General features: G+C 31.4%; 1 protein-coding gene across 2 annotated transcripts in view; it reads right to left on the bottom strand.

The window, feature by feature from the left end:
* The window catches only part of LOC113557379 (potassium voltage-gated channel protein Shaw-like), a 120,274-nt gene that overhangs the window by 18,022 nt on the left and 87,984 nt on the right, over positions 1-14,268 (bottom strand). For both annotated transcript variants that reach the window (XM_026962862.1, XM_026962861.1), the window contains 2 exons: positions 10,045-10,239; positions 9-1,056 (listed from right to left, as the gene is read on the bottom strand). In XM_026962862.1, coding sequence (XP_026818663.1) covers positions 9-1,056; positions 10,045-10,239 — 1,243 coding nt within the window. The remainder of the gene's footprint in view (positions 1-8; positions 1,057-10,044; positions 10,240-14,268) is intronic.

Genomic DNA, 14,268 nt, shown 5'->3' with positions numbered 1-14,268 from the left:
TATCTCACCGACTTTGGGTCCTGCCCCGTCTTTGGGATGATTGCTCTTGATGGCGTTCATCCGCCGGTTGACGGCCGGCACGCCCGTCGTGTTGACCGGCGCCCCGGCCACATTAGGCGGTAGGCCGCCGACGCCGGCGCAAGGGCCGTGGCCGCCGCCGCCGCCGCCTATGCCCATGCCGCCCGAGCCGCACCCGGGCTGGTTCGTCTGTTGCTGGGGCGGCGGGCCCTGGCCGGGCAGCCTGGGCCCGCGGGGCTGTTCGACGGGCAGCACCCGGCGCCGCTTCTTGGGCAGCTTGGCCCGGGCCTGCGTGTGCGAGTAGTACATGGCAAAGTTGGAAACGATGACGGGAACGGGCAGGGCGATGGTGAGCACGCCGGCCAGGGCGCAGAGGGCGCCGACGAACATGCCCACGTACGTCTTCGGGGCCATGTCGCCGTAACCGACGGTGGTCATGGTGACCAGGGCCCACCACAGGCCCAGCGGTATGCTGTTGAAGTCGTTGTGCGGATTGGCCTGGATGCGCTCAGCGTAGTACACCAGGCTGGCGAATATCACGATGCCCAGCACCAGGAAGAACACCAGCAGCGTCAGCTCCTTGGCGGACGCCCGGAACGTCTGCATCAGTATCTTGAGCCCGGACGAGTGACGGGTGAGCTTGAACAGCCTCATGATCCGGATGATGGAGAAGAACTCGAGTATGTCGGCGTTTTCCAGGTGCGACGCGAACTTCTGCAGTATCAGGTCGATGTAGAACGACAGCGTGGCGATGTAGTCGATGATGTTCACCGACGCTTTGACGAACTCGCACTTGTTCGGCGACGCGATGAACCGCACCAGAATCTCGAACGTGAACCATGCGTTGCACACGCACTCGATGTAGAAGAACGCCTCGTGCGCGTTCGTCTGCGTCTTGTCCAACACCCAGGCGGTCGTGTTGTGCGATGTGTTCACCGTGATGTTCTTGATGATCGGCACCCGCATGTTCGGGTGCGTTTTCAGGCAAAACGACAGGATCGACACGCATATGAAGAATACGGACACGATGCCGATGATCTGAAAACCGAACAAACAACGTTGTTATAGTATTTGATAATAACATTCGGTGTCACGAAAAAAAAAAAAAAAAAAAATTAGGAGTAGCGTTTTTAGAGTTATATTGTCTTATCGGCGTGTAGATATGAATTTTTCAGAGGCATAAAACACCTGTCACCGACTAGCTCAATGCTCGATTATATAAATTATAAAATATATATTTTTTTCGTCTTTAAACACAACAATTTGTGCTGATTTAAGAATTTAATTTCGAGAAAGCAAAAACTACACACGAGAAAAGTGGGGTAATCTAGCTATATATGTATAATATAAGAAGAACATGCGTTCTTTATGTTCCAATTTTGTGACAATATTTAAGTTTTTTCCAATTTTTTTTCACAGAGATGTTTCAAATACTCTTCTGAGTGTCACCACATCGCTCGATTTTTCATTTTTTTTTTTTGTCCGAAGGAACGGATAGGGGGGTTTGTACTTAAAGGTTACGGTTTTTAGAGTCTTATTTAAATAATTTAACGATTTTTTTTCACAAGGGTGCACTAAATGAGTCTATGAGTAAATCGCTCTTATTAATTTTATTTGTCGTTTCAGTTATAAATATCATGAATTAAGTTAAATTATAAAAAATATTATGTATTACGTGACTAGGCTTTAAAAAGTTTAATTTTAATAAAAAAACCAATTTATATAAGAATCGATTATTTAATACACGAGCGAAGCCGGGTTATTCAGCTAGTATTTTTATAAAACGGTTCGTTAAACACTGCCGAACGTTCAATACGCGCGTGATATTAGTATGAAAACTTAAGCTATATAATATCATACTATATGCATGTATTTCGTCGAACATTATAATACTCGTAACACGTATCTACCGACATGACATTTGATGCGAGTTAAAATCATATTTTCCGAACAATAATGTATGCGTACATATTATTGTCTACTTTATCGTATAATAAAACACCAAATAAACGCATAATATTTTAATATGTATTATGTTTTGATCAATGATAGAAAACAAAAATTATACTATGCATTTTATCGTTTGATGTTTGGTATTAATATAAACTGTACTACGAGAAGCCTATATACGGTGTGCATAATTATTTTGTATGTATATTGTATATTATTATAAGATGTGTGATTTATTCAATCTTTTCACTTTTTACGGTTTGGCGTGTTTAGATAATAAAATACAATACACAATTCGCGTATACGAAGTCAATCGTTATAACCATGATCAACTCGAATGTCTCGAATACATAGTCTATAACTCTTCAAAATCAATTAACGAAAAATTCACTATCATAAAATATAGAGATGAATAAAAATGAAAACATATATTTCGCTATCTCTTCAATTAGATGAGATTAATACGATTATTGATTAATAAATAAGACCATCTCAAATATTAAATTGTCTGTATAAGCACTTATCCGTGAATACACAAATTCAAATATTTACAATACAGAATATTAATATTACACAATATAATCTTAACGGATTATGTGAAAAATATAGTGAATCAATTGTCTAAAAACGCAACAAAAATAAATATTATATGCCTTCGAGAAACAAATGTTATATAATTAAATTGTAAATATCTCAACGTATACCGATTACCATAAAAAACAAATAAATACCATTTGCTCCAACAGTGGTGTCGCAATTTACATATCCGATATTATCTAAAGTACATAAGTTTAAATTTACGGAAAAGAAACAATTCTTACCGTTTTAAATTTATACTTGTTAAACCAAACTTATTTTAAAAACAATGTATCTGTTTATATAATTAACGCTATACGTTGATCATTTTATATTATTATAGATGATTTTAAGAGCCACGTTAAAATATTTTACTTTTTAATAATATATCGTTTATAAAATATAATTAAAATAATATTATAATTCTTTTAAATATAGGTTACAATATAATATAAATGACTAAACCTACGCAATACAATTTATTAGCTATTTCTAATGAAGTCTTAAGTTAGCGCCTTTCTTAGAAATTTAAACTGTAATATATAGCAGCGACCATTTGCAAATTTCAATTTCAACTATAAAAAGACTATGTAACATTAATAATAACGCCAACACAAAAATAAATCTAAAAAAAAAAACTAATTAGTATCTATATACAGATTTAATAAAAAATAAATGTGAATAAAATACTCAACAAGATACAATGCCTGAACAAGTTGTCAATTTTTTCAAAAATGTAGTTTTAAATACTAATGAAACAATTAACAATCAATCGACCAATGTACAAATAATTATAAGCAAAAAGTGAAATAAAAAGACTAAAATAGCGATAAAACTCAAATGAAGAACACTACCGACCTCCCCCACTCAGGAAAAAAAATTAAAAACCTCAACGATTTCATTATTTTTACTAAACTTCTAGCTCAAATCAAAACCTAATTAAAAATTGTAAAATCAATTCTTGGCGCAAAATCATTTCTAGTTTAAACTTGAAAGTAGACCTAACTAATATCTGAAATAAAAAAAAATCTTTATATAAATCGGATCGCAATAACCAAATAAATATACCAGGCAATAAAACTGTACCATTTCGTCCCACAACAACAAGCAGAATAATAATAAACATCATATTTATATACTTCAAAAAAACCAGTAGCAGTTTCAATTATAGCACTAAATCCAGTAAACAATCCAATGCCAAAAACATACTAATTCAGTTTAAAGTAAATCCAAGTAATACACAACGAATTTAACTTAACGAAAAAATCCCATTAATTAACGCGTTCTATGCGAGTACAATATCAAAAATTCAAGTTCAAACGCAATACCGTATTATTTTATTCTCCGTCTTGCATTTACCAGTAAACTCGTAAACTTGATGTCATATTTTTAATGCACATCCAATTAAGAAGAAGTAGATAGAGTACGATTTACCAGGAAATATTCTGTACACTCTATTTAATAAAAATTATATTTATACATTTTTTTTGTTGCAGTCCTGTAGAACAGTTTATTAAAGACTTGTTTATTATTTAACCTTCTTTTTATATTCGTGTAAAAATAGTAAAACAAGTTGACGGTCCTTGCTAACGAAGCTAAATCTCAATAATACTATTACTGCTAATAGTAATAAAATTGTTTTAAATACCAGTTTTTTTAAATTTTTCAAATAATTTTTAATACAAATTAATATACATTTTGTAGGTATACGTATATTTATAGAATATTATAATAGTTTTGTGAATAAATAATAAAAGTACATGTTAGTAGAGATGTATCAATTTATACATTTATATACTATTAAGTATATATGTAGACATAATATAGTACATAATATGTGATACACATACAATTATCAAGAACATTTTTTTAAAATAGTAATAGTCGGTTGTTGTATAAAATGTAACACTCAATGTAAACATAACAAGCTAGTGCAGCACATCCTCTAGACCTTTTGTATTATCATCTTTGTTTTCATCTTTTAATTGAACGTCCCTCACAGTGGGCTTCACGTGAGTATACCCTTGTAAAAGCTCCGTGGCTATCGGCTCTCTTAACTATACAGGATGATTCTTTTATCAAACATCACTCATTATTTCAAAAAGTATTAATGTTTTTGAAAACATTTTTTTACATAGTTTTAAGTTGTTAAAAAACAACGTTTTTAAATATTTTTTATCCTTATAATATTTTAAGTTTTTTACTTTTTTGAATGACAACATAGATTTTTAATTTCATATTCCAAAGCAGAATAATTTTCTAAGTATTTTGATACATAAAATTTGAATTTAGTTTAGACAAACGGAGTAGTGGACAAACATTTTGCAGGGTAACCTCGTACCACTTCACTCCGCACAACAAAACTTTAAATACGTATAACTCATAAACTACTCGGCCTAAATTCGATTTTTATGCATCAAAATACTCAAAAAATTATTCTCCTTTGAAATATGAAATTAAAAATCTATGTTGTCATTCAAAAAAGTAAAAAACTTAAAAAATTATAAGGATAAAAAATATTTAAAAATATAAATTTTTAATAAAAACGTTATTTTTTAACAACTTAAAACTATGTAAAAAAATATTTTCAAAAACATTAATACTTTTTGAAATAATGAGTGTTGTTTGATAAAAGAATCACCCTGTATACCTAGCAGTAATATTTCTATAGTCATGCAACTATAATGACGAACTTTTATAGATTAACTTCTATAATGTACTCTTCTATATTATATACTCACCTATCGATAAATGTGATATTAAATATTAATTAAGCACATGTATTTTTAATATTGTATTTAGTAATATTTAATAATCCGTAATTGTTTGGTTTATTTTTTACTGTTGAAACTTAAATAGTATTTTGAATTATATGTATTTATTTCCAACCGTTAACTTATAAACAAAATAAAATAATCGACAACTGGTTTGATTACGTGATTGAATATCGTTCGGTCGACCCATTATTCTTGTATATGATAATCATAGTATTTTAAAAATGTATTCCAAGGATGACATTTGAATTTAAAACGAATGAATAACAACATATTACATTGTATATATAATGAGATTGATATCGTTATTGTCGAATGGACGATGGTTAACAAGATCCGTTATGAAATGATACTTTATGTAAAAAATAGTTTTTGCTAGATTCGAGCCGAACGTGGTCCATTTGATCGCATAGTCATTGTGTCCGTTTTTTGATACTTGTATTATAAATCGTCCGCGAGTCACCGCAGTTATTGTACTCGGCTTTGGATGGATTGACGTCGGCTACATTAGTTTTTGATAAACAAAAATCCATGTATATAAACAGACCGTAATAGTTATCTACCCAATCCCAATAGTTTATCAGAGTGCAGTGGAGCGTGAACGACGACAGAGGCACACTTCGGCAGCGTAAACCAAAATGGCATTGTATAATAAAAAATATTGTTCGAGTAAAAGTTTCGCGCACCAGCTATACAAAAGCGAAATTTCGTAAAAAGACGAAATCGGCGAGATTAAAAAGTATGAAAGTGGTTATCGAACAGTGAATAACTTATTTCTCGTTATAACATACATTGTAATAATAATCCAAATCCCAATCTATATACCTATTATTATTATTATTATTATTATTATTGTGTGTTATATGTAATACGTTGGATGGTGAGCAAGAGGATTATAATACAATTGAACTGTTCCTTGTAAATAAAAAAAATAAATATATACAACTTTTTCAATTAAACTGAATAGAAAAAAAGTTTTTATATTATACATTTATAATATAATACTAAATAGTATCGCAATAGTAAATGGAGCATTACTACGTGTGTATTTGCTACCTACGTGTTGTGTTTTCAAGTTAAACCATTGGCTTATAATATTACGGGCGGTATTAAATGTATTAATGATTATTGTGATACGTTATATCGGTAGCTCTGAGAATATTGTATAAAACATTAATGTATGTCAACGAAATAAACATATAAGATAAGAATATAAAGTACTAATAACGAACGTTATAGTGACGCAGACTTTTCAATAGAATATAATTCCGTAACAGTTGAAAAACCAATGTTTAACCTGTTTTGGTGACCAGAGGAAACGTTAAAATCTATATGTTGCCTTCGTGTAATAATTTGATTAGTTTTAATTCATTTCAATAAGCATAATATATTGTCGAAGACGTGTGATGTGTATAGAGTGTATGTAAATAATAGTTGTGATCAAAACTAGTTAGTTAACCGGCTACCTATACGTATTAACAATTGTAAAATATTATAAACGTTATATCTGTAATGCACGTGCCGCATCTATGACCTTTGCACCTCGTAACCGAATTATAGAAAATAATACAATTCAACTGCAGCCTATCGATAAACGTGACAATATAATATCGTATATTTAATGGTTTGATGAAACTACTACGTGCCGTACAAAGTTAATAGATGCGCAAAACGCAACACGAGCATTTGACTTATTAGAGTAGCAGCTGGTTCGTGAGTTTTAATTTTGATCTATTAACGTTGCTGCATCTTTTACTGGGTCGGATCGGAATATGCACGAGTATGAATTACGGTCAGTTGTTGTACATAATAATTAATAACAGGTATCTGAAGTGAATATCCAAAATCATAAAGTAAACATTGCGATAATAAGTATATACTCGTATTACTATAGTGTTTGGTATAATATTATGTTATTGTTATTATTCATAATTTTATATTTCATCATATTTTTCATTAATAAATGCATATTTGTTTATTTTAATAGCTGCTCCTTTGTATAAATACAATATACCTACATAATTGTATACTTGCTTAATTCACCAGAACGTTTATCACTTTTTGTAGGATCGGTACTGAAAACGATATCCTCTGGATAATGAAAATAATGATTAATTTTATTTTATGATTTACAGCAGGAAATTGTGTTCGAGGTCTATAATTGCAGTTATTACCTCTGAAAAAATAAGCTCGGATACGTCTTGTAACTACAATAATGTTCAGAAATCATTGACAAAATAAATTACTAATCAAATATTTCGACCACAAATGTGATGGACTAATATTTAAAAATTTTAAACACTTCAATGGGTTCAATTTACATCTGCTTCAATGGTTAAGTATGCTTTTATGAAATATTTCACTGATACACTATACATAGGTTATGATTTTAAACGACAAAATTATGTTAGCTATAATAAATTGCTTATCATACGCGTATACAAAAATGGCATAATGATGTTTAAAAAAAACTACGAGATTATAACGTCACGGTAGCTATTCAATCACACCTCAAAAACTGTTTGAATGTCGATGGTAATAAATTATAAATAATATTTTAATATATACCTAGGTAATGCCTATAATATAAGACTATAAATTTTACTCTCTCAACGTTTGTTAGTTAATCAACGTACGTAGAAATAGTATACTTTGGTGTTCGAAAACTAATGAAACATGATTTTTTATAGATTCTATTCAGATAAAAATATTGGAATATGATAAGTAATTGAAAAATCCAAAAGTGTTTTTTCTCTTATTTGCGGTTGTCGGTTATTATTATTATTATTTATAATTATTTTCGAATTGGATTTATATACATTTATGAAAGTATAATTTAGTAAAATGATTTAATAACAATATATTATCATTCCCGTTTCATTCAAACGTTTGTTAGTTTTTATTACAAGATCGAGGTTTAAAAACAAGTTGACTGAATGAATTCGTTAACCAAACGAAATATAGTATAATGTAATTTTGTCATTTCTTTTTTTAGAAATAGGTCTTTAAAGAAACAAGTACAAATGTTTATGCATCTGTATGTGATTACGAGATTTTGTTGGAGATGAGAGGAAACAAATGTCTCGACTACAATACGTATGTTTCATTTTATTTTATTTTATTGCCAGATACTCGTATAACCTCGAATGAGAGACAGAAAACAGATGAATAAACGTCAAATTTTTTGTTCCACCCTTATTTTTCCATTCAAAATTGGATTACCGAAGTAATTCTCAAGACAAAAATTATTCGTAATTTATACAACAGTTGAATACACTATTTAAAAATAACGAAGATATAATCCATCTTTTAAAGATTATCGAGTTTAAAATTTGACACGAATAAAGCCACAGAGTGGTTGTTTAATGGGCATTTCGTTGGTTTAAAATTCGCATTAAACTCATTATGACCCGCTAAATTGCATCAATTGGCGTAAACAAAAAAAACGGTGTAAAATATTTAATTGAAATATTGAGGATTTTAAATTTCAACGGGAAAATAATAATTATTACAAATTGTATCGAAACGGCCATTCGGAATAACTGTAATTATCTTTTGTACGCGAGAAGTATAACGAACATTGTTTTAATTAAACGAGAAAGAAATATTATTAAAGTTTCTATATTCGTATGTATTTATCTATCAATTAATTAATTTAATATTTTTATATTTAATCTTTAAATTTAGAAATATTTATTTCTGATAAATTGTATTTGAATATTGATTAATATGTTGTGTCTTTTGGCAACCCACATGGTACCAACTATAAATTAAAGTTGTTTCTCTTTACAATATTGTACTAAATATTACAACATGATGTATATTATTTATAAATATATGAAAGTTTTGAACTTTGTTTGGACCAACATATACATACAATGAAACGATAAAATGATACGATATTGTGAGAATTTATAAAATGGTCGAAATAATATATTAAAAAATGTAGGAGTGTAAAACACTCTGTATGATTGCATAGGTTAGGTTCATTTTTCGTGCACATCTGTATACGCATTATTGATATGATTTATTATTGGTGTCATATGAATATCTATTTATTTTTGAACCTGAATCTAATATATCTTATATAATAATATAATACACCATGAACCAAAGATCCAAGGAAATGTTGGCATCTTTTCGGTTCTGGTTGTATCAATATCGCTATATTTTAATCTATTTTAGTGTTAACAACAGTGTGATACCTTGGTAAGGGGAGTTCACACCCTTTTAGATAAATATTGAACCAAATCATTACCGTTTGTGTACACACTTACAACAACTTAGATCAAAATGGAAAAATGTTGAAACCAAATAAACATTTGTCAAACCGAATAATATGAAAATAAAAAATACTTAAATGAATTTTGATTTTTAACATAAGAAGCAATTAGTTTTGTTTAAATTTTCGAAGTTTGTGAATTGCTAATGATTTAAATTATAAGCAGTACGTTGATATTATAATGGTCATAAAAAAACAATTATGCTTAAGCATCAGTCAACGTCATTTAGCTATTAAAGGTATATGTAAAATGTAGTTTTAAAAAATGCTTTAATACATTGTTGTACGTTTTCTTTTTCTCGATTTATTAATTAGGTATAAAATTAATTAATGAAAAATACAAATTGAAACTAATCAAATAACCACCTGCGATGAATCATCCCGATTAGACAAATTATAAACAATAAACAGCAGTTGTGTTGTAAAATAATTAAAATTACGTACCTTGGCAGCGTTCGACGAGTACGGTTCGTCGAACATGGACCACAGCTGGGGCTTGAAACGCTGCCACCAGGTGAGTCTACCCTGAAAGAACGCCTCCTCGAAACCAAATTTTCGAGCCATCTCTTCATCACTAGGTTTCTCCGTGTCCAGATCTAGCCGGTCCAAAACCGCGAGTGTTTCTTGCGTATCCCTGTGCTATAAACAGAAAAATTGAAAATAGTGCATTAGTATAACGAGTCTAATAATTTGAATAATAGTATTACAGTTAACGTAATATATTTTATAATAATAATAATATAATAATAGTATTCAATATGAAACGATAGACATCACGAGCAAATTATATTTAGTGTAATGGTTAATTTAAGAAAAATATACAGTTCAAAAACATTGTAAAGGACCCAACAAAATATTTACTTAGGGTTAGCCAACATATTCGTTTTTTTTAGTAAATATTTTGAGTTAGATTATATAAAAATTAGTTATATAGCTTGATTTCGCTTAGGAAAAAATTAACAAATATAAAATACGGGGATGTATCTATAGACGTATATCAATTTCAGTATAGGTACCTGAGTGCGCTTAAAAATCAGCGCCAATGTACCACGCATTGTGAACTATAATTCAACGGACATAGGTAATTCTCTCGTGGTAGATATAATATGGAACTTGGCATACTTTCGAACGCTGTTAAAACTTTTTACTATACATATTTCTGATATTGAACTCTAAAATTTTCGTCGAAACCCGGCGAGTAATATTTAAGTACTACAAACATATATTAATATATATATATATACAGAGTGCGGCAAAAGTCGGGGTTAGGTGGACACCACATATGCGTATAACGATCACAGCACACTAACCATTCCTCTTAAAGCCAACCAACCGTACGGATAATAACCTGTATAATACGACCCACTGCCATGTTTGTTCATATTCGTTTCGCGTTGAGCGTACGTCGAAAATGAGATAGAGGAAATCGACTTATGTCGCATTCTATATAGATATTTCTTATTTCTGAAACCAATGTAACCCTATATATATATAAACGAAAATATTCTACGATTTTAGTTACTCGAGAAACTTAAGCGCCAACCGTTGTATGTGCATCTTGCATCCAATATTTACAGAAGAGCTGTTTTAAATTTTCTATTTTTTTTTATATATATACTTTTGATAGTTATTGATAGTTAATTTTTAATATTGTATTTTTTTGTGATTTAAATAGATTTACGATAAGTTTAAATATAATTTTCATTCGCACATGATTAAATATTTACCCTATGATGACCAATTGACACTCTCAACAACATTTTTCGAATGCATGTCCATAGAACGTTAGGCTTCTCAGCCATACATATATTTTTGATTTTAATTATATTAATATCATGTAATTAAAATCCTGGAAAAATAAAAACTATTAACGTTATAGTGCCAATGTCAGATTGAAAAGAAAGTATGATTAATACTTATCATACGAATTGGATGAATTTAAACTGGCTGGTATACGATAATTTGGTGAAAAAAAGGTCATAATTATTATAAAAGTGGAACTAAAAATGTTTTCTCTGGAGACCTTCGCCTGTCCATTGCATAAAGGTAAACAAATTTCATCAAAAGTACAACCTTTTAAAAAAGAAACTTGCATTGTAAAATAACAAGTGACACACCAAACCCAAATAGATCCTAATTTAATTTTACGGGCAGTTTGTATGTAATGTTTGTGGTACTATGCGGCATCAGCGGTGACAGTTTCAAACGAATCAAAGTACCTTTATAATATACACGGTAAAAACCAAGGTTCGAGAACAACCAAATTAAAACAACACCAACTATACCTACCATAACTGGAAAGAGGTATTTGAAAAATCTCTAAAATCTGACATGATATTTTTCGAAAACAGCATGTTTACATCAGCGGAATGACAATTGTACATTTTCATTCTATTTCGTATAATCCTTATGATAATATATATTATGTTTTATTTTATTTAAAGTTAGTTACTACTTCATAATGCGTATTTTAAATTCGATCTACTGTATACACTTATAATAATAGGAATGACATGTTGATATTAGTTTAACAACCAAAATATCCCTGTGACCTTTATACACTTTGGAGCATTTTCAAATTAGTGATGAGCCTAACTTAATTAAGTTTTGCCTAAAGCATATCAAACAAGTCAATATTTGAGACCGGAGTATGGAATAAATATGTATGTTTTCATTTGAATATAATAATAACTGGATATTTAGGTGAAGGATAGGTAAATTAAAATGATGGAGAAAATATATTTTCTAAAATATACATTTACTGGGAAAATTACTGTTAAGGCGATACAACAATCACCTTGTAAACAATTAAACACGATTATTTTTAATGTATTTTCTATACCGTTTTTGAATGGACTAGTTTTTGTAGGTTAATTTGTATTGTAATCCGCACATACGCAAACGTTCTAGTATTCTCGTGCTGTGATCATTCATATACAATAAATGAAAAACTGTTTTCGCTTTATTGCGTTCGTGTAAACTCAACTTGCTTTTTGGATGGAAAGAAAAAAAACGAAATTGCACGCATTTTCTCGAAATCCGTTTGGAAACCGCGCGTGGTGGTGGTAACGCCCCTACCACCGACATTGGCAAAGAGTCGCGCGACCAGAATACTTAAGTGAAAAACATACGACCCAGAATCGAGGAATTGCACGCAGAGTCCGACCTCTGGTTTGGATCGTACACTCTTAGAAATTAATAACAATTGAGTCAAAGTGTTTTTCAGAGAAATCATTTATTTTCCACCCGTTGTATTGGCTGCCGTTTGATAAATAATACACGGTTTATTACATCACATTAAAGCAAAAGAAAAACGTTAATTTGAAATAACTCTGTAGGCATGACATTTAATAATATTTCACGGGCAAGACGAACAATACTGCATTCTTTTTCTACCAACGCAAGAAAAAAAAAATCTCTAGAGAATAATATCTCCTACAAAACACTACTTGAAAAATACTACTTTATAATAGTATATTATTGGAATGATTGTAGTTAATTTTACAAAAAATTATTAATGATAATGTATTAAATCTTTAAATAATCATAATAATCACTATACACATAATTATATCTATATTTTAAATAGTTTAAAATTATTTTCCGTCCCATATTTAAAAATCAAAGGACACGATCATAATTCATACTAAAAGATTTCCATTTAAAATTCTTAGCCAAGTATTGAATGTACCTATTGATCTTACAAGTATTACCAATGTTTTATTTTATTTGTTTGTTTTCGTCGCCTTTTGAAACAGTAAAAATGCTTAGACTTTCAACTTCAATATTTTTTCTGGTAGAAAAATAAATCTAGTTGCCAGACAGTCCTTTTTTTTGGGGGGGGGGGAGGTAATCTGAAGAAAAAACTGTAAAGTTGTAAAATGTCATTGCTTTAAGATCCAAATCTATAAATAATAACTTGTCAAAAAGCTCGAAAATATTCAATTCCTTACCCTAACCTCGCGTATTTTTTTACGCTGGTTACAAAAAAATCCGAAATTAATAATAGCACATCAAATTTAATGTAAAAACCAATTAAATAATATAACAAAAACACATTTATTTGTGAAAAACAATATACTTTTTTCAATAGCCATACCTATGGGCTATATACAACAAGACAATCGACAGACGAATTTTTTGGTGCGTTTCCACCACGTACGGCGTCACGTTGAGTCGTAGTTACGTTAAACCCTGTTCCAGTTTCGCGGCTAGTTAATGGAAGTTCAAGGAAGTTTGTACATCGGTTTGCTAATCCATTTTTAACTTCAGCCGGAGCTTGCACAGAGATGCATTCAAATCCGGTCGCTTCGGTCGCGCTAAAAGTTACGTAAATGTTCGACATCGAACTGCACGATTTCCTGGGCGGACCCGGCAAGTCGCCGCTCGCCTGCACGGGACGTTCGGCCGGACCCAGAGAAACTGGCCGCGCTGATACCCGCGAAGACGGCGATTTCAGCTGAATTGCATCGTCTACACCATACATCACTGCAATGTTGGCCATCGAACAATATGGCCTTTCCGCCAGACCAGAAAACTCGCGACACAACTGATCGACTATTCGCGGGTGGTTCAGCTGAAACCGGCAGCATCGCTCGATGCTCGGCCAGAGCAGACAGCGATCGGGTCTCGCCATCAGATGTAATAATATTGTTTTGCATGATTATA

The sequence above is a fragment of the Rhopalosiphum maidis genome, chromosome 4 (assembly GCF_003676215.2).
Source record: "Rhopalosiphum maidis isolate BTI-1 chromosome 4, ASM367621v3, whole genome shotgun sequence".
Taxonomy (NCBI): Eukaryota; Metazoa; Arthropoda; class Insecta; order Hemiptera; family Aphididae; genus Rhopalosiphum; species Rhopalosiphum maidis.
This window is presented reverse-complemented; position numbering and strand designations above follow the sequence as displayed.